At 36.6% G+C, this 21180-nt stretch overlaps 1 protein-coding gene across 1 annotated transcript in view; it reads right to left on the bottom strand.

Annotated features, from left to right (window-relative positions):
* TYR (tyrosinase) overlaps positions 1-21180 on the bottom strand; it is a gene marked incomplete at its 3' end in the record, with an annotated part of 90191 nt that overhangs the window by 37723 nt on the left and 31288 nt on the right. The window contains exon 3 of the mRNA XM_081239589.1: positions 1561-1708. Coding sequence (XP_081095715.1) covers positions 1561-1708 — 148 coding nt within the window. The remainder of the gene's footprint in view (positions 1-1560; positions 1709-21180) is intronic.

Raw genomic sequence — 21180 nt, 5'->3', positions numbered from 1 at the left:
GATTGAAGAAATTCATCTCTATAAGAAGAGACTTGAGAGGAAAGCTCAGATGCCACAGTACTTTGGCAATCCGCAGGTCTCTATCCTTCTTTATAATGATGCTTTTTCCTCCCTCTCCATCCTCAGAATCTTTATCAGCTTGCCTACAAGGGCTGAATGAGAAACTACTTTGACATTTGATTATTATTTTTGAGTTACTCTAATAATCATGCAGGTATCTAATAGTAAGATAGGATTAACAGAGAATTGTAAGGAAGAGAAAATTTTAATTTTCAAAGGTGGGAGATTGGCTTCTAAAAGCTGTATATCTTCATAATAGCTTTATCTCTATTTAAAAAAATGCCTCCAGACATTGAATTAAATTATAGCATTTTCTATAAATATAGACATAGGTGGGCTAGATAAAGATCAACCTTTTTCTCTTACCTGGCATATAAATATGGAATTCTCTGGCTTGGCAGGGGTCAGGAAACTTTCTCTGTAAAGGGCCAGGAACGAAATATTTTCTATTTTGTGCACTATATGGTCTTGGTTCAACTTGGCCATTGTAGCGTGAAAGCAGCCATAGACAATATGTAGATGAATGATTGTGGTTGTGTTCTAATAAAACTTTACTTACAAATAAGGTAGGAGACAGATTTGGCCTATAAGCCATAGTTTGCATATTCCTTGTCTGGGGCATCAAGGTAACTAGGAAATCTAGCTTCTTTAAAGTTCATGGGATGACACTAAAGATCAAAAAATGCCAAAAATTCACAAAGACAATATGATATAAAAATGACTCAGTAAACAGAGTTCAGCCTATCTGTTCTGGTATGATGTTTTCCCCCACAATCTTCCTCCCTCCTTGATGTATAGTTTTGGTGGTTTTGATGTTATATTGTTATCATAATTTTGGTGCTTATATACTTTCTTAAAAACTAATTTCTAAATAATACTTGACTTGGGATATTATTTAATTCTTATAATATTAGTTTCCAAGAAGGCAATAAAAACCTGCCTAATAATCTTTCAGGCTAATAGTCACTTAGTTATTTGATATTATGTCCATGTTCCTGAAACATGAGTGAGGTGGAGATGGTGATAACTTCTTCAGCCATTCATCCATTGATGGACCCTTATGTTGTTTCCATATCTTGGTTATTGTAGATAATGCTCCTATGAAAATGGGGGTGTCCTTTACAACTTAGCAGTTTTCTTTCCTTTGGATATATTAGCAGAATTGGAATTGCCAGATCATTTGGCAGTTTTATTTTTAATTTTTTGAGAATCCTCCATGTTGTTTTCCACAGTGGCTATACCAGTTTACAATTTCACCAATAGCGCACAAGGATTCCCTTTTCTGCACATCCAGGACAGCATTTATCTCTTGTTTTTTTGATGATGGCCATTCTAACAAGCATGAGGTGCTATCTCATTTTGGTTTTAATTTGTGCTTCCCTAATGACTAGTGATGGGTGTGCATATCTTTATGTGCCTGTTGGCTTTTTGTATATCTTCGTGCCATCCACTACATTTAAAACAAATAAGCATATAACTTATGAAGAAGTACCAACCAACCTGTCAACAAATGTATGATGAAGAAGGAAAATGGGATCGTTTGCAGATCCCGGTACTTGGGACATCGTTCCATTCATGTAGATGTGCAAGGCATTGTGCATACTGCTTTGTGAGGCATCTGCTATCCCAGTAAGTGGACTAGCAAATCCTGTTGGCAAAAAGAAAGTTGAAAAAATAATTAGTTTGTCTTAATGATTGAAAATCTAAATGATTTTCTCATTTGGTTTACAACTACAATTGAAAGCCTGATTCAAAGTAATAAAATCAACCATAAAATTCATTCTGTATTGGGATTCTGTACATTCTAGATGCCCAGTGAGTATTTAATAAATCTTTGTAGAGTTGAATGGTGTCAATCTGGTCACAACGGACTGATTAACCAATGGAATAGGCTGAGCCAGTCTGTGTTCCATTCTATTGCTTCTGCCTATTATTCCTCCTTTAGATCCTGAAAACTAGTAAAACCTTTTTATAATAATCAACACAGTCACTCTCACTTCAGTCTGTAACAGCACGTAGAAACAGATCTTTCTAGCCTTTATGTGTTCCCTTGCTTTCCAGTTCTGGTGGTTACTTTTAATTTTTTTTCTGGTTCCAGAGAAAACATGAAATTTGTGACTTTTGACATTACAATTCATCTTCAACTGTCTAGAAGACATCAGGTAATGTGTTTTATTTTGCAAAATATTTATTTCAAAGTTAAGCAGGACTCCATTAAATGGCTCCATTCATTGCAAAAGGAATAGTAATTATAATAAGAATTATTATTTTCTGAATGTTAATTGAGCTATTGCTTTTTGTGACATAAGTCCTTCAGCCTTTATAACAACTCTGTTGATTAGAAACTACCCCCATTGAAAAAAAGAGAAAACTGAGGCTCAGACAAGTTCTGAGTTTCCCAAGCCTACACAGGTCGTGGTTGAGTTGGGATTTTAACCCATATCAATTAGACTTCAACACCTGAGCTCTTGATATTTTGTGTTCTCCCCACATAATCCCAGGGAAGAGGTAGAGTATGGTATCATTTCAGAGTCCATTCAGGGAAAACACAAAACATAAGTAGAACTCAGAGCCAGACAAAGAAGTAGGAGTAACAGAGTTAAACTGTAAGTAGGAGCCAAGTTGAGGGACTATGGCCAAGGACATGCTGAATTTCAAAATTCAGAAATATAAGAAAACAGAAACTGTAAGATTTTAATTTTTTTAAAAAAGGTAGGATAGAAACAGTGCAGGCATTAGGGCTTGGGCAGAGGAAATCTAGCTTCATTTCATACAATTAGGATTATTTTGTTGTCAACTTCATTTGCAGCTCTTCACTTTTGCATTTGAAGCTTTGTGCTCTCCCACCATTGTGGCTCATAGTATTTCTGCCACCTCATCTGACGATTTTTTTTCCCTCCTTTTGAGCTTTATGTACTCATTCTCTGAAACCATACCAAGCCCCATTCCTTCTGGAACCATAGTCCAAGAACATACACTTATCTACCCTCTGAAATCTCTTGTCTATGAAAACTTTTATGATTGTATATACATGGCACTTACTATGTTCAGGAATTTTTCTAAAAGCTTAACATGGTTAATTTCATGTAATCTTCACAATGATTCTACAGCTTATCTTCATAATCTCCATTATACAGATTTGGATAAAACAGTTTAGAGAGCTTAAGTAACTTGTCTAAGATTAAAAAGATTAAGATTAAAAATAAGAGAAGGCTGGAACACCAGTGTGTTTTATTCCAGAGCTTAAGTTCTTGAATGAACTGGTGTACTGTCTTTCTTATTAGCAATAAGTCATATCATGGAGGGAAAAGGTCTGTAGAACAATGGTCTTTAAGATTTTATTCTTGAGTAGCACCAAATGAAAGTCTTAAAACCAAGTTTTATGTATGCTCTCACATACTTTTAAGTAGATTCTAAGTTGCTTTAATCATAGTTGTATATAGTTTCAGAGGATAAAAGTTCAGGGATAGATGTTGCAAATAGTATAGGTTTTAAAATAAAAATTTATTATCACTTTATAAAAGTATATGCACATTAAATTATTTGATATTTACCATCATCCATATCAAAAGTACCTAAACAAACTCTTCTATTATAGTCTAAAATTTTATAGGATTTCCTTTTTCACTTGATCTCATGTTTTTATTCTATTTTCTTACAAAATTATACCTAAATATTATATGTTATTCTTGAAATGTTTTTTTAAAAAGCTCATCAGCCTATCATACTTTTCTACAACAAAATAGGTATAAAAATTTTAATTACTTTTTAAAAATTTCATGGGACCAATATAATCTGGATTGTTATCATTATGTTTTTTAGTAATACACAATTTATTAGAATGACATAAACATTAAATATTTTACAAAATAAGCTATTAAATATAAAAGTAAAATTTTATTAAAAATTTATTTCTTAATAATATTTGTGAAAGATTGCTAATTAAAAATTATTGCATGTATCCATGGATGAATATTACTCATTGATAGAAAAGATAAGGCTCAGCATATTTTCTATTTCAAATTTTAAAAACTAAATCACAGTCCTGAGAAACTTTTTTCTCATAAAAAAACTAGATGGGGCTTCCCTGGTGGCGCAGTGGTTGAGAGTCCGCCTGCCGATGCAGGGGACACGGGTTCGTGCCCCTATCCCGGAAGATCCCACATGCCGCGGAGCGGCTGGGCCCGCGAGCCATGGCCGCGGAGCCTGTGTGTCCGGAGCCTGTGCTCCGCAACGGGAGAGGCCACAACAGTGAGAGGCCCGCGTACAGCAAAAAAAAAAAAAAAAAAAAAAACTAGATGGTAATGAAAAGATTTTTGTAGGAATTTCACTTAATTACTTGAACTCCTTTTTTAGTTATATATGCCAAAAATGACATAACTGATTCAGCATCAAAATAACCTGATCCATCAGTGACAACACAATCAAGAATTCTTTGATGAAAGCAATCTTATAATTTATGGATCTATTTACAAAGGACCCAAATTTCAAGACATTTGCTACCTAGTCATTAAAGTCATTCACTTCAGCGACGATGGCACCAATATTTTGAGTTCTCCACTGCTTTGGTACCTTGTAAGTTTTTACTCCTTCTGTGAGTGCATGGTGATGAGAACGGATCCAGTTCAGGTGAGAGGTATGACTTTCTTCTGAAAAGTCGAAGGGAGATTGTGAAAGGGGAGGTGGTAAAGAAGAACATTCAGGAGGCTTCTCATTCAGATTCATTTTAGAAAACAATAGATGGGAGGAAGATCTGGAAATAAATTTCTTTAAAACTCTCTGTGCCATGTACCCTTTAGAGAGTCTTAGTGAACCTATAGTAGTGTCTAACCCAATTTGAAGATACTGCTATACAGAAAAGATTTTTAGAGCTAAGCAACCTGGGTTTAAATTCTGTGTTACTCAGTGAAAGTATTACCTTTGTCAAGTTATATTTTGTGAGCCTCAGTTTCTTCATTGGTAAGAGAGGGAATAATTAATGCCCATCTCTCATATTCTGATGAGGATTTTTTTGGTAACAGGTGTGATGCATCTAGTATAGAGTCTGGCACAAAATGAGTGCTTCCTGAGTAATAGCTATCATTTCTCTAAGCCTGTTGCATTTGATAAATAGGTGCCTATCATGAGAGCTGCGGCCAAGAAGATGGGACACTCCCACTGCAGAAAAGCCTCTTTTGCCACAAATCTCCACCACCAGGGTCCATCCTAGTACCAGACACTTCTCTCCTCCTGAACTCCATTTCTCTGCAGAAACCTGCCTGCTGCTTGCCCTCAGCCAACAATAGATGGTTGGGAGTGATTCTGGAAACTAGAATTGCTATTCTAAGAGTGTTTTCAGCAGGGCTAGTGTTTCTTTACTCACTTCTTTTGCTAACTTTCCAGATGTTGCACCTAGGAAAGTCTCCAATGTTATTATGAAGGATATGTGAATAAGAAGCACATGGGGGAGAGACCTTCAGGATCACAGAGGATTGAGATGTGGAGATCGCCTTCCTCCCCACAGATACATAAGAAATACATCTACATGTGAAACAACACCTACAGAACACCTACTGAACGCTGGCAGAAGACCTCAGACCTCCCAAAAGGCAAGAAACTCCCCACGTACCTGGGTAGGGCAAAAGAAAAAGAAAAAACAGAGACAAAAAGATAAGGATGGGACCTGCACTAGTGGGAGGGAGCTGTGAAGGAGGAAAGGTTTCCACACACTAGGAAGCCCCCCTGGGCGGAGACTGCAGGTGGCGGAAGGGGGAGGCTTCGGAGCCGCAGAGGAGAGCATAGCAACAGGGATGCAGAGGGCAAAGTGGAGAGATTCCCTCACAGAGGATCAGTGCTGACCCGCACTCACCAGCCCGAGAGGCTTGTCTGCTCACTTGCCAGGGCGAGTCTGGTCTGGGAGCTGAGGCTCAGGCTTCGGAGCTCAGATTTCAGGGAGAGGACTGGAGTTGGCTGCATAAACACAGCCAGAAGGGGGCTAGTGTGCCACAACTAGCCCGAAGGGAGTCCGGGAAAAAGTCTGGAGCTGCTGAAGAGGCAAGAGACCATCATTTTGGGGTGCGTGAGGAGAGGGGATTAAGGGTGCCACCTAAATGAGCTCCAGAGAAGGGCATGAGACGCTAAGGCTACCGCTGCAGCCACCAAGAAGCCTGTGTGCAAGCAGAGGTCACTATGCAAACCACCCCTCCTGGGATCCTGTGCAGCCTGCCACTGCCAGGGTCCTGTGACCCAGGGACAACTTCCCCGGGAGAACACACGGCATGCCTCAGGCTGGTGCAATATCACGCCAGCCTCTAATGCTTCAGGCTCGCCCCACATTCCGTACCCCTCCCTCCCCCCAGCCTGAGTGAGCCAGAGCACCCTAATCTGCTGCTCCTTAACCCGGTCCTGTCTGGGTGAAGAACAGACTCCCTCAGGCGACCTACACACAGAGGCAGGGTCAAATCCAAAGCTGAACTCCGGGAGCTGTGCGAACAAGGAAGAGAAATGGAAATCTCTCCCATCAGCCCCAGGAGCATCGGATTAAATCTTCACAATCAACTTGATGTACACTGCATCTGTGGAATACCTGAATAGACAACAAATCATCCCAAATTGAGGCAGAGGACATACACTTTTTTATCCTTTTTCTCTTGTTGTGAGTGTGTATGTGTATGCTATGGATGATTTTGTCTGTATAGCTTTGGTTTTACCATATTTCCTACACTTCTGTCTGTCCATTTTATTTTTATTTTTTAGGTATCGTTTTTAGTGCTTATTATCATTCATGGATTTGTGTTTTGGATTGGTTGCTCTTTTCTTTCTTTCCTTCTTTCTTTTTTTCCTCTTTTTTAATTTTTTATTTTTAATAATTATTTTTTATTTTAATAACTTTATTTTATTTTATTTTTGCCTTTCTTTCTTTCTTTCTTTCTTTATTTATTTCCTTCATTTTTCTCTCTTTTCTCCTGAGCCGTGTGGCTGACAGGGCCATGGTGCTTCAGCCGGGTGTCAGGCCTGTGCCTCTGAGGTGGAGGAGCTGAGTTTAGGACATTGGTCAACCAGAGACCTCCCAACTCCACATAATATTAAACAGCCAAAGATTTCCCAGAGATCTCCATCTCAACGCTAAGACCCAGCTCCACCCAATGACAAGCAAGCTACAGTGCTAGACATCCTATGCCAAACAACTAGGAAGACAGGAACACAACCTCACCTATTAGCAGAGAGGCTGCCTAAAATCATAATAAGGTCACAGACACCCCAAAACACACCACAGGACGTGGTCCTGCCCACCAGAAAGACAAGATCCAGTGTCATCCTCCAGAACACAGGCACTAGTCCCCTCCACCAGGAAGCCTACACAACCCACTGAACAAACCTTATCCACTGGGGGTAGACACCAAAAACAACGGGAGCTACAAACCTGCAGCTTGCGTAAAGGAGAACCCAAATATAGTATGTTAAGTAAAATGAGAAGACAGAGAAATACACAGCAGATGAAAGAACAAGGTAAAAACCCACCAGACCAAACAAATGAAGAAGAAATAGGCAATCTACCTGAAAAAGAATTCAGAGTAATGATAGTAAAGATGATCCAAAATCTTGAAAATAGAATGGAGAAAATACAAGGAATGTTTAACAAGGACTTAGAAGAAATAAAGAGCAAACAAGCAATGATGAACAACACAATAAATGAAATTTAAAATTCTCTAGAAGGAATCAATAGCAGAATAAATGACAGAGAAGAACAGATAAGTGACCCAGAAGATAAATTAGTGGAAATAACTACTGCAGAGCAGAATAAAGAAAAAAGAATGAAAAGAATTGAGGACAGTCTCAGACACCCCAGGGACAATATTAAATGCACCAACATTCAAATTATTGGGGTCCCAGGAGTAGAAGAGAAAAAGAAAGGGACTGAGAAAATATTTGAAGAGATTATAGATGAAAACTTCCCTAATATGGGAAAGGAAATAGTTAATCAAGTCCAGGAAGTGCAGAGAGTCCCATACAGGGTAAACTCAAGGAGAAACACACCAAAACACATATTAATCAAACTATCAGAAATTAAATACAAAGAAAAAATATTAAAAACAGTAAAGGAGAAACAACAAATAACATAAAAGGGAATCCCCCTTAGATTACCAGCTGATCTTTCAGCAGAAACTCTGCAAGCCAGAAGGGACTGGCAGGATATATTTAAAGTGATGAAAGGGAAAAACCTACAACCAAGATTCCTCTACCCAGCATGGTTCTCATTCAGATTCGATGGAGAAATTGAAACATTTACAGACAAGCAAAAGCTAAGAGAATTCAGCAGCACCAAACCAGCTTTACAACAAATGCTAAAGGAACATCTCTAGGCAGGAAACACAGGAGAAGGAAAAGACCTACAATAACAGACTCAAAACAATTAAGAAACTGGTAATAGGAACATACATATCAATAATTACCTTAAATGTAAATGGATTAAGTGCTCCAACCAAAAGAACAGACTGGCTGAATGGATACAAAAACAAGAGCCATATATATGCTGTCTACAAGAGACCCACTTCAGACCTAGGGACACATACAGACTGAAAGTGAGGGGATGAAAAAAGATACTCCATGCAAATAGAAATCAAAAGAATGCTGCAGTAGCAATTCTCAGGCAAAATAGACTTCAAATTGACACTACAACAAGAGACAAATAAGGACACTACATAATATCAAGGGAGCAATCCAAGAAGAAGATATAACAACTGTAAATATTTATGCTCCCAACATAGGGACACCTCAATACACAAGGTAAATGCTAACAGCCATAAAAGGGGAAAACGACAATAACATAATCATAGTAGGGGACTTTAACACCCACTTTCACCAACGGACAGACCAACCAAATTGAAAATAATAAGGAAACACAAGCTTTAAATGATACATTAAACAAGATGGACTTAACTGATATTTATAGGACATTCCATCCGAAAACAACAGAATACACTTTCTTCTCAAGTGCTCATGGAACATTCTCCAGGATAGATTGTACCTTGGGTAACAAAACAAGCCTTGGTAAATTTAAGAAAATTGAAATCATAACAAGTATCTTTCCTGACCACAATGCTATGAGACTAGATATCAATTACAGGAAAAAATGTGTAAAAAATACAGATACATGGAGGCCAAACAATACAATACTTAATAACCAAGATATCACTGAAGAAATCAAAGAACTAATCAGAAAATACCTAAAAACAAATGACAATGAAAACACAACGACCCAAAACCTATGGGATACAGCAAAAGCCATTCTAAGAGGGAAGTTTATAGCAATACAATCCTACCTCAAGGAATAAGAAATAAGAAACATCTCAAATAAAGAACCTAAACTTATGCCTAAAGCAATTAGAGAAAGAAGAACAAAAATACCCCAACGTTAGCAGAAGGAAAGAAAACATAATGATTAGATCAGAAATAAATGAAAAAGAAATGAAGGAAACAATAACAAAGATCAGTAAAACTAAAACCTGGTTCTTTGAGAAGATAAACAAAATTGATAAACCATTAGCCAGTCTCATCAAGAAAAAAAGGGAGGGCTTCCCCGGTGGCGCAGTGGTTGGGAGTCTGCCTGCCGATGCAGGAGACGCGGGTTCGTGCCCCGGTCTGGGAGGATCTCGTGTGCCGCCTGTGCTCCGCAACGGGAGAGGCCTCGGCGGTGAGAGGCCCACGTACCGCAAAAGAAAAAAAAAAGAAAAAAAGGGAGAAGACTCAAATCAATAGAATTAGAAATGAAAAGGGAGAAGTAACAACTGACACTGCAGAAATACAAAGGATCATGAGAGATTACTACAAGCAACTATATGCCAATAAAGTGGACAACCTGGAAGAAATGGACAAATTCTTAGAAAAGCACAACCTTCCAACACCGAACCAGGAAGAAATAGAAAATATAAGCAGAGCAATCACAAGCCCTGAAATTAAGACTGTGATTAAATATCTTCCAACAAACAAAAGTGCAGGACCAGATGGCTTCACAGGTGAATCCTATCAAACATTTAGAGAAGAGCTAACACCTATCTTTCTCAAACTCTTCCAAAATATAGCAGATGGAGGAACATTCCCAAACTCTGCGAGGCCACCATCAGCCTGATACCAAAACCAGACAAAGGTGTCACAAAGAAAGAAAACTACAGGCCAATATCACTGATGAACATAGACGCAAAAATCCTGAACAAAATAATATCAAACAGGATCCAACAGCACATTAAAAGGATCATGCACCGTGATCAAGTGGGGTTTTTCCCAGGAATGCAAGGATTCTTCAATATATGCAAATCAATCAGTGTGATACACCATATTAACAAATTGAAGGATTAAAAACCATATGCTCATCTCAATAGATGCAGAAAAACTTTTGACAAAATTCAACATCCATTAATGATAAAAACCCTCTAGAAAGTAGGCACAGAGGGAACTTACCTCAACATAAAAAAGGCCATGTATGACAAACCCACAGCCAACATCATTTTCAATTGTGGAAAACTGAAACCATTTCCACTAAGATCAGGACAAGACAAGGTTGCCCACTCTCACCACTATTATTTAACATAGTTTTGTAAATTTTAGCCACAGCAATCAGAGAAGAAAAAAAATAAAAAGAATCCAAACCAGAAAAGAAGATGTAAAGATGTCACTGTTTGCAGATGACATGATACTATATATAGAGAATCCTAAAGATGTTACCAGAAAACTACTAGAGCTAATCAATGAATTTGGTAAAGTTGCAGGATACAAAATTAATGCACAGAAATCTCTTGCATTCCTATACACTAATGATGAAAAATCTGAAAGAGAAATTAAGGAAATGCTCCCATTTACCATTGCAACAAAAAGAATAAAATACCTAGGAATAAACCTACCTAAGGATACAAAAGACCTGTATGCAGAAAACTGTAAGGTACTAATGAAAGAAATTAAAGATGATTGGAACAGATGGAGAGATATACCATGTTCCTGTATTGGAAGAATCAACATTGTGAAAATGACTATACAACCCAAAGCAATCTACAGATTCAATGCAATCCCTATCAATCTACCAATGGCATTTTTCACAAAACTAGAATAAAAACTTTCACAATTTGTATGGAAACACAAAAGACCCCGAATAGCTAAAGCAATCTTGAGAAAAAAAACGGAGCTGGAGGAATCCGGCTCCTGGACTTCGGACTATATACTACAAACCTACAGGAATCAAGACAGTATGATACTGGCACAGAAACAGAAATATAGATCAATGGAACAGGATAGAAAGCCCAGAGAAAAACCCACACACATATGGTCACCTTGTTTTTGATAAAGGAGGCAAGGATATACAATGGAGAAAAGACAGCCTCTTCAATAAGTGGTGCTGGGAAAACTGGACAGTTACATGTAAAAGAATGAAATTAGAACACTGCCTAACACCATACACAAAAATCAACTCAAAATGGATTGAAGACCTAAATGTAAAGCCAGACACTATAAAACTCTTAGAGGAAAACATAGGCAGAACACTCTATGACATAAATCACAGCAAGATCCCTTTTGACCCATCTCCTAAAGAAATGGAAATAAAAACAAAAATAAACAAATGGGACTTAACAAAACTTAAAAGCTTTTGCACAGCACAGGAAACCATAAACAAGACAAAAAGACAACCCTCAGAATGGGAGGAAATATTTCCAAATGAAGCAACTGACAAAGGATTAATCTCCAAAATATATAAGAAGCGCATGCAGCTCAATATCAAGATAACAAACAACCCAATCCAAAAATGGGCAGAAGACCTAAATAGACATTTCTCCAAAGAAGATATACAGATTGCCAAGAAACAAATGAAAGGATGCTCAATATCATTAATCATTAGAGAAATGCAAATCATAACCACAATGAGATATCACCTCACACCAGTCAGAATGGCCATCATTAAAATATCTACACACAATAAATGCTGGAGAGGGTGTGGAGAAAAGGGAACCCTCTTGCACTGTTGGTGGGAATGTAAATTGATATAGCCACTATGGAGAACAGTATGGAGGTTCCTCAAAAAACTAAAAAGAGAACTACCATATGACCCAGCAATCCCACTACTGGGCATATACCCTGAGAAAACCACAATTCAAAAGGAGTCATGTACTACAATGTTCATTGCAGCTCTATTTACAATAGCCAGGACATAGAAGCAACCTAAGTGTCCATTGACAGATGAATGCATAAAGAAGATGTGGCACATATATGTAATGGAATATTACTCATCCATAAAAAGAAACGAAATTGAGTTATTTGTAGTGAGGTGGATGGACCTAGAGTCTGTCATACAGAGTGATTCAGTCAGAAAGAGAAAAACAAATACCATATGCTAACAGATACATATGGAATCTTAAAAAAATTTGGTTATGAAGAACCTAGGGGCAGGATAGGAATAAAGACGCAGATGTAGAGAATGGACTTGAGGACACGGGGAGGGCGTAGGGTAACCTGGGACGAAGTGAGAGAGTGGCATGGTAGTGTTGTGGTATATACACTACCAAATGTAAAATAGCTAGCTAGTGGGGAGCAGCCGCACAGCACAGGGAGATCAGCTCGGTGCTTTGGGACCACCTAGAGGGTGTGATATGGAGGGTGGGAGGGAGGGAGATGCAAGAGGGAGGAGATATGGAGATATATGTATATGTATAGCTGATTCACTTTGTTATAAAGCAGAAACTAACATACCATTGTAAAGCAATTATACTCCAATAAAGATGTTAAAAAAAAAAGTGCATGGGGTTTGTCAGAACACATTGTGTTATGTGCTCAGAAATAGTTCAAAGGTACACATTAGACCAATAGCTGACCTCTTTGTGATGTACCAGATTGTTAATATAGACAATCTGAGTATATTAACAATTTTTCATGAACTATGTATATCTTGTCTCTTAAAATAGACTGGAAATGCCTCAGAAGCAGAGACCAAAGACTTTGCTTTGATTTTCCATAGTCAAAAACAGAGCCTTGCATATCTTTGTAATCGAAAAGTAAATATAAAATACTTCTCGATGTGCTATATATATATATATATATATATATATATATATACACACACACACACATACATATAATGGAATACTATCCAGCCATAAAAAAGGAACGAAATTTTGCCATTTGCAACAACATGGATGTACTTGGAGGGCATAATGCTAAGTGAAATAAGTCAGACAGAGAAAGCCAAATACTGTATGATATCACTTATATGTGGAATCTAAAAAAAATACAAGCTAGTGAATATAACAAGGAAGAAGCAGACACAGATACAGAGAATAAACTAGTGGTTACTAGTGGGGAGAGGGGAGGAGGGAGGGGCAACGTAGGGGTAGTGGAATAAGTGGTACAAACTATTAGGTATAAAATAAGCAACAAGGATATATTTTACAACATGGGGAATAAAGCCAATATTTTATAATAACTACAAATGGATGATTACCTTTAAAAGTTGTGAATCACTATATTGTACACTTGTAACTTATAAAATATGGTACAGAAAATATACTTCAATTTTTAAAAAAGGATTGAAAAAAATACTTCTTAATTCTTTACTAATACCATGCTATAAAGCTTGCGAGTAGGAAAGATAACATTTCTTTCCATAAAATCTACAAGGGACCTTTAAAGAGCTCTACTCTGCTGCTTGTTAAGTGACAAAATAAAGAAAATGTCATGGATGTGAATAATATAAAAATGTGAATAAATTATTTTCTATTTTACTTCTTCACACAATTCATTTTTTGGCTGGTAAATCACCTTGAAAAAATAGAAATGATTACACCAACATCAGTAGTTTCTTTTGCTGAGATTTTATTCCCTTTTGGAAGCACACATCAAAAAGGAAATTCTAGGCACAAATAATAATAATTTATACATCAAACTTTTCAAATGTCTTTCATGTACGTGATCTCGTTTGAATTCCAGGGCTACTTGTGATATGAATATTATCATTATCCTAATTTTACAGTGAGAAGACTTAAGTTTATAGAAGTTAAAAAACACACCTAAATTCAAGATAGAAACTGAGGCAATCAAGGAGTTGACCATGGCTCTGATCGATTTCAAATCCCATACTCTTTTCTGTACACTAGAGTGGGGTAGTGTTTATACTAACTTGCTGACACATCTTGGAAACCTCCTTTTATTGTGCACTATGAAATGAATTTAGTGACTTGCTATTTTCATCCATTGAATATCAGCAAGGCACAGAATGCATTATTGGGTCTCTCTTGTCCAAGGATTCCCCACAGATGGAAAGTCTAATAAGCCAGCAGGGACCTTGTTAGCAGTCACAGATGCCAAAATGGCCCAGAGTTCTTTGTGAAGGGCAGTGACAGTTGCTCAAATTACCCTGTGTTATGCCTTCAAGTCTGTGTGCTACATTCCTATGGGAAATTAATAAACATAGTTTCAGGCTGATGATAAAAATAGGAAACTTCAACTTGTCCGTCCATTTCTTTTTCTCTTTCATTTCTTACCAATAGCACTTTGGAGACCTTTTGTATTTGTTTGTTTGTTTGTTTTTAATATTGATGCCTATCTCTGACCCCTGGAGATTCAGATTTAATTGGTACAGAGTGGGGCTCAGGCACTTGGAATTTTAAAAACACCTCAGGTGATTCTAATGTGCAACCAGGGTTGAAATTCACTGATGTAGGCAAAACTGCTATCTCTAAACTTGAACTTGCACTTTAAAAACTTTACCTCTGAATATATTATTTCCTTCACCTGAAATGTTCTCCTCCTATATTGTGAGTCTAAAAATGCTTCTTTCTTTAAAATTCCACATCATGAACTTCTGCCTTGAAATATTTTCCTATTGATAACTGCTCCAGCGTGTACCCTTGAAAATGATGTTTAAAATCATTGAGCAACTACTACATGGCAGGCACTGGGTAGGCATTTTCACATATATCATCTTTTTAAATTCAGAATGCTCCTTTCTAGGAAACTGGGCTATATAGTTGTTGCACTTTATCATGCCTGTTGGAGTTTGAAATGTGAGAAAGTACATGGTTAAATCTTCAGAACAGAGTACATTTAATTTATTTGATTTAATTTTAAGTGCAACTCTAACTTATTTTAACATTTCATAGAGTTTCAGAGACATAATTGGAGAAAAGAAACCTAAAAGAAGATCGAAAAATGTACATTGATGCATCTAAAGATTGAAGAGAAGGGACTATTAGGCCCCCTGGCTATATTCCCTCTAATTCACTCTCTTAATGTGCAACTTTATTCTGGAACTATGAAGTGCATATCCTCACAAGGTTACACACAATGATTTTATGAGGTTGTATTTAATGGCTGAATACTTTTTAAGAGCCTGTAATTTAAGCTACTTGCAGCAGAAATATAATATTGCAGATCAAAAAAGATCCTTGGATCTAAGCAAGTCCCTAGGTGTAATGGAAGCCTTAACTTTCACTCCACCTTCAAGGTCTCTCAAATAAAGTGCTAGCTCTACAGCCACAGATGTAATTAATTAGCATTTATGTTTATTAGAAAATACTTTTAATTTGACTCAGGAAATTCCTTCAACTACTGGGAACAAAGCAATGAAGAAAATACTGTGGTGGGTGAACATTTCTTATCATATAATTATTAGATGACAAATAATCACAAATGCTCCACAAATTACATGGTTTTCAAAAGTGCAGTCCCAGGGCCTGTAAATTTGTTAGAAATGCAAATGCTCTAACCCTACCAAAACCTACTGAATCAGAAAGTCACTGAAATTCATCATTTGTGTTAACAAGTCTTCCAGGTGATTCTAATGCACACTAAAGTTTGCATTAGAGAATCACTGCTCTAACTATTTTCATTGTTTGCCCAAAGACAATGGTGAATTAGTCAAAATTATAGTCATCTCCATAAACTCAATGAAAAAGAACAGAATTATTTCATGTGTTATCACTTGAAATTGTTTATTATTTTAAACTTCAGGCTAATTTCTCCTCTTGGTAACATCAATATTTGTGTGTGTGTGTTTGTGTGTATAAAGAACATGATGTGTAATTACATGTTAAATACACAGTATATACATGATTTACACCATCCAGTGATTTTTTTTCAACATTTCTTAAATCTAATTTCCAGTTTATAAATACATCTGTAAAGTGATCTTACACATTCAGAATAATGGTCCATGCTTCATTTAAAATTTGTCTGAGACTTGTTTTAAGGTAAAACTTTATAATGGCTTTCTATATTCTAAGATTAGATTTGTGCATTGGGGAAGAGTCAGGAGTCAAAGCAGAGTCATTTAGTTCACTAAATTGCACAGACTGAACCAAGCAAAGATCTTTAAAGACAAAATGTTATTCAAGCTATATTTACTTCCCTGCTCTTACTTATGACTGAATTAATAGTACTTGCTACAGTTGGTATATTTCACTAGGTGTGCTAAATCTTTGATAATATATTAATATTAATGCTAACTATTTTTGAAGCAAAAGTAGGGTCACCAACCATCTGAGTCCCTGTTTGCCCCAGACTGTTCTGATTTTAGCACTGAAAGCCATGGGTCCTAGGTAGAGCCAGCTTCATAAGCATGCAACTGAGTGTTCCCCACCCAGACCTGCCCATATGTGGTTTAGTGCTTTGCTGTTGTTATCTTGAATTTTTTAATAATTTTTGAACAAGCTGTTTCATGTTTTCATTTTGTGCTAGACGCTGAAAATTATATAGTTCATCCTAGTTCTGGGAATCTCCATAGTCCTGGGCAAACAATGTCTTAGTCAACCTGCAAAAATTCTATACAACATCCCTTCATTGGCTTGATCTGATAGGGCATTTCTATCATACACAAGTCTATTAAATCATTTAAATGTGTCCTACAAGCTCATTCATGTCTTTGCTTTTTAATTAGACAAGATCATTTAATGATATTTTCATATGCAAGTCACAGATTGTCTCTATATCCATAATTTTCCATAATAAATATTATAACATATTTGCATTACATGTTATATTTCACAAAGCACTTTCTGGCACATGTTTTCATTTGACATTCCCAGTAGTGTGCTAGCAAAATATTAACCAGATCTCAGAGGGAAAATGGGGTTGGTGGTGGAGAATATGTTGATTTGTAGCATCTGTCAATTTCCATAGTGTAAATATTCCCATGATTATTAATTTCAAAGTGCCAAGTCGTTGTCATTGAGTAAAGGGTTGGGAAAAGACACTGTCAACTCTCAGAGCAGATATGAGTCAGTACACCTTTGGATGTTCCTCACATAAAGGAGATAGAGTAAATATCAACATGCTTATACTACAAATAAAGATACTGAAATTGGGAATCCAGATGACATTAAAAGTCACATGTCTTCTGAGTGGCTAATTCCAAAACTGTATCAATCATCTCATTCCAAATCCCATGTCTTTCCCCTTTTGCCATTCTGTTTTTCTTATCTCTCATGTCTATAAATTTGTATATAGTGGTTATCGCAGTGAATGTATAAGAGTGCACATATGCATGGATTAAAAAAATTAACTCAAATAAAGTTAGCTACAGGGAAGCATAATTAATACAGATTCTACTTATATTAAATTAAGGGTAATTATTTTTTAAATGCTTGATTAAAATCACTTAAAAATATGTTTGAATTTTTCACAGGTGTGTTTGCATTCATCAATCTTCAATTTCAAATATGGTATTCCCTATGCTGACAGATTACAAAGCTTCAACTTCACAGTTTAATTATAAATGGAAATATGATTCATATGTTTTCTTATTTCGCTTTGTTACAACTTAATTATCACTTGGCAACAAAGATTACTGCTATTACTACACTCTCAACTCCTGCATAGTAGGCATTAGGCTGTTTTATTACATCCTTACAGAACTTAATCCTAATAGTAACTCTGTAAAGAGGATACAATTAAAGCAATTTTCAGCTGGTGAAACTAATGCTCAGAAAGGCTAGGCGGTTTATCCAAGGTCATTCAACTGGTAGGTAGTGAAGCCAAGATTTGGGCTAATTATCTACCAATTTCTGCTCTCAATCATTCTGTTACACTCTCTTAGCTGGTGTAGAGTTATTAATTGTACTAAAATATAAAATCATTAAGATGAAAACAGATCTTCTTTTCTAACTACAACACCTTTGTTTCCCTTAATTGTTTTTATGAAAAGAGATGAAAAAATACTGAGGCATCTTATCCTGCCCAGCTTTCTATAATATATTCTTTCAGGGTAGAGAAGGCCCTTAATATTATGGACGTTCTCACTCTCCATCTTCTTTTGGATGAATACCTTATAAGCTTCTTATCACAGGACTTCAAATGCATGAAGTCAGCAGTATCAATCAGATTCCTGTCATAAAACACAGAGAAGGTTGAAATTCTTTGGTAATGCCACCAATATATAAGGTCAGAGGTTTATCCAATGTTTGTCTCTGTCAAATTCCCTTACTGAATGTCAAAAGTTTGTAGAATATAGATATAACTGCATTTCAAAGTTTACTTTTATGAGTCTTCTAAGTAGAAAGTACTATCCTTTTGTTACACTTTGGATATCAGCTCAATTTAGGACTAAGCCTTTTCTGAAATATTTTTATCCACTGGAGGTCTCAAATACTGGTCTACTCCATTGTTTAGAATTTGGTTTCTATATGGAGCTAGAAAATTAGACTATACATTGATATGCAAGACAGTGACTTTATTATTTAATGAAAATTTTCCATTACAAAGATTGTTCTAAGTCATTTACAGATATCTGTAAAGATCATGTAATCTTTATAACAACACATGAGGTAGGTATTATGATTACGCTCACTTTGTAAATGAAGGATTTCAAGATAGGTTAAAGTGACCAAAAGTCATCCAGTTAGTAAGTGATAGTATCAGGATTTTAACCCAGGTAATCTGACTGTTAACCACTACTCTCTGTTTCCTCTGAAACTCTCTATTTGGAAGACTTGAGGACATGACGGACCCTGGTGATCTAATTTTTCTACCTATTAGCTGTGTGACCTTGTCAAGTTATTTAAATTCTCTGAATCTTAGTTCCTTCATCCATGGGTATAAGAATAAATATGTTACAAGATATTTGAAAGGAATAATTGTTTTAACATCTTTATTGGAGTATAAATGCTTTACTATGGTGTGTTAGTTTCTGCTGTGTAACAAAGTGAATCAGCTATACATATACATATATCCCCATATCCACTCCCTCTTGCTTCTCCTTCCCACCCTCCCTATCCCACCCGTCTAGGTGGTCGCAAAGCACTGAGCTGATCTCCCTGTGCTATGCAGCTGCTTTCCACTAGCTAGCTATTTCACATTTAGTAATGTATATATGTCCATGCCACTCTCTCACTTTGCCCCAGTTTACCCTTCCTCCTCTCCGTGTCCTCAAGTCCATTCTCTACATCTGTGTCTTTATTCCTGTCCTGTCCCTAGGTTCTTCAGAACCCGTTTTTTTTTCTTAGATTCCATATATATCTGTTAGCATATGGTATTTGTTTTTCTCTTTCTGACTTACTTCACTCTGTATGACAGGCTCTAGGTCCATTCACCTCACTACAAATAACTCAATTTCCTTTCTTTTTATGGCTGAGTAATATTCCATTGTATATATGTGCCACATCTTCTTTATCCATTCATCTGTCGATGGACTCTTAGGTTGCTTCCACGTCCTGGCTATTGTAAATAGAGCTACAATGAACATTGTGGTACATGACTCTTTTTGAATGGTGGTTTTCTCAGGGAATATGCCCAGGAGTGGTACTGCTGGGTCATATGGTAGTTCTCTTTTTAATTTTTTAAGGAACCACCATACTGCTCTCCATAGTGGCTATATCAATTTACATTCCCACCAACAGTGCAAGAGGGTTCCCTTTTCTCCAAACCCTCTCCATTATTTATTGTTTGTAGATATTTTGATGATGGCCATTCTGACCGGTGTGAGGTAATACCACATTGTGGTTTTGATTTGCATTTCCCTAATGATTAGTGATGTTGAGCATCCTTTCACGTGTTTGTTGGCAGTCTGTATATCTTCTTTGGAGAAATGTCTATTTAGGTCTTCTGCCCATTTTTGGATTGGGATATATGATAAACCTACAGCCAACATCATGCTCAATGGTGAAAAACTGAAACCATTTCCTTTAAGAGCAGGAACAAGACAAGGTTGCCCACTCTCATCACTATTACTTAACATAGTTTTGGAAGTTTTAGCCACAGCAATCAGAGAAGAAAAAGAAATAAAAACAATCCAAATCGGAAAAGAAGAAGTAAAACTGTCACTGTTTGCAGGTGACATGATACTATACATAGAGAATCCTGAAGATGCCACCAGAAAACTACTAGAGCTAATCAATGAATTTGGTAAAGTAGCAGGATACAAAATTAATGCACAGAAATCTCTTGCATTCCTATACACTAATGATGAAAAATCTGAAAGAGAAATTAAGGAAACACTCCCATTTACCATGGCAACAAAAAGAATAAAATACCTAGGGATAAACCTATCTAAAGAGACAAAAGACCTGTATGCAGAAAACTATAAGACACTGATGAAAGAAATTAAAGACAATATAAACAGATGGAGAGATATACCATGTTCTTGGATTGGAAGAAGCAACATTGTGAAATGACTCTACTACCCAAAGCAATCTACAGATTCAATGCAATCCCTATCAATCTACCAATGGCATTTTTCACAGAACTAGAAAAAATTTCACAATTTGTTTGGAAACACAAAAGACCCCAAATAGCCAAAGCAATCTTGAGAAAGAAAAACAGAGCTGGAGGAATCAGGCTCCCAGGCTTTAGACTATACTACAAAGCTACAGGAATCAAGACAGTATGGTACTGGCACAAAAACAGAAATATAGATCAATGGAACAGGATAGAAATCCCAGAGATAAACCCACACACATATGGTCACCTTATTTTTGATAAAGGAGGCAAGAATATACAATGTAGAAAAGACAGCCTCTTCAATAAGTGGTGCTGGGAAAACTGGACAGCTACATGTAAAAGAATGAAATTAGAACACTCCCAACACCATACACAAAATAAACTCAAAATGAATTAAAGACCTAAATGTTAGGCCAGACACTATCAAACTCTTAGAGGAAAACATAGGCAGAA

The sequence above is a fragment of the Mesoplodon bidens genome (assembly GCF_964165515.1).
Source record: "Mesoplodon bidens genome assembly, chromosome: 7".
Taxonomy (NCBI): domain Eukaryota; kingdom Metazoa; phylum Chordata; class Mammalia; order Artiodactyla; family Ziphiidae; genus Mesoplodon; species Mesoplodon bidens.
Note: the sequence above shows the minus strand (reverse complement) of the source record. Positions and strands in the feature narration are given on the sequence as shown.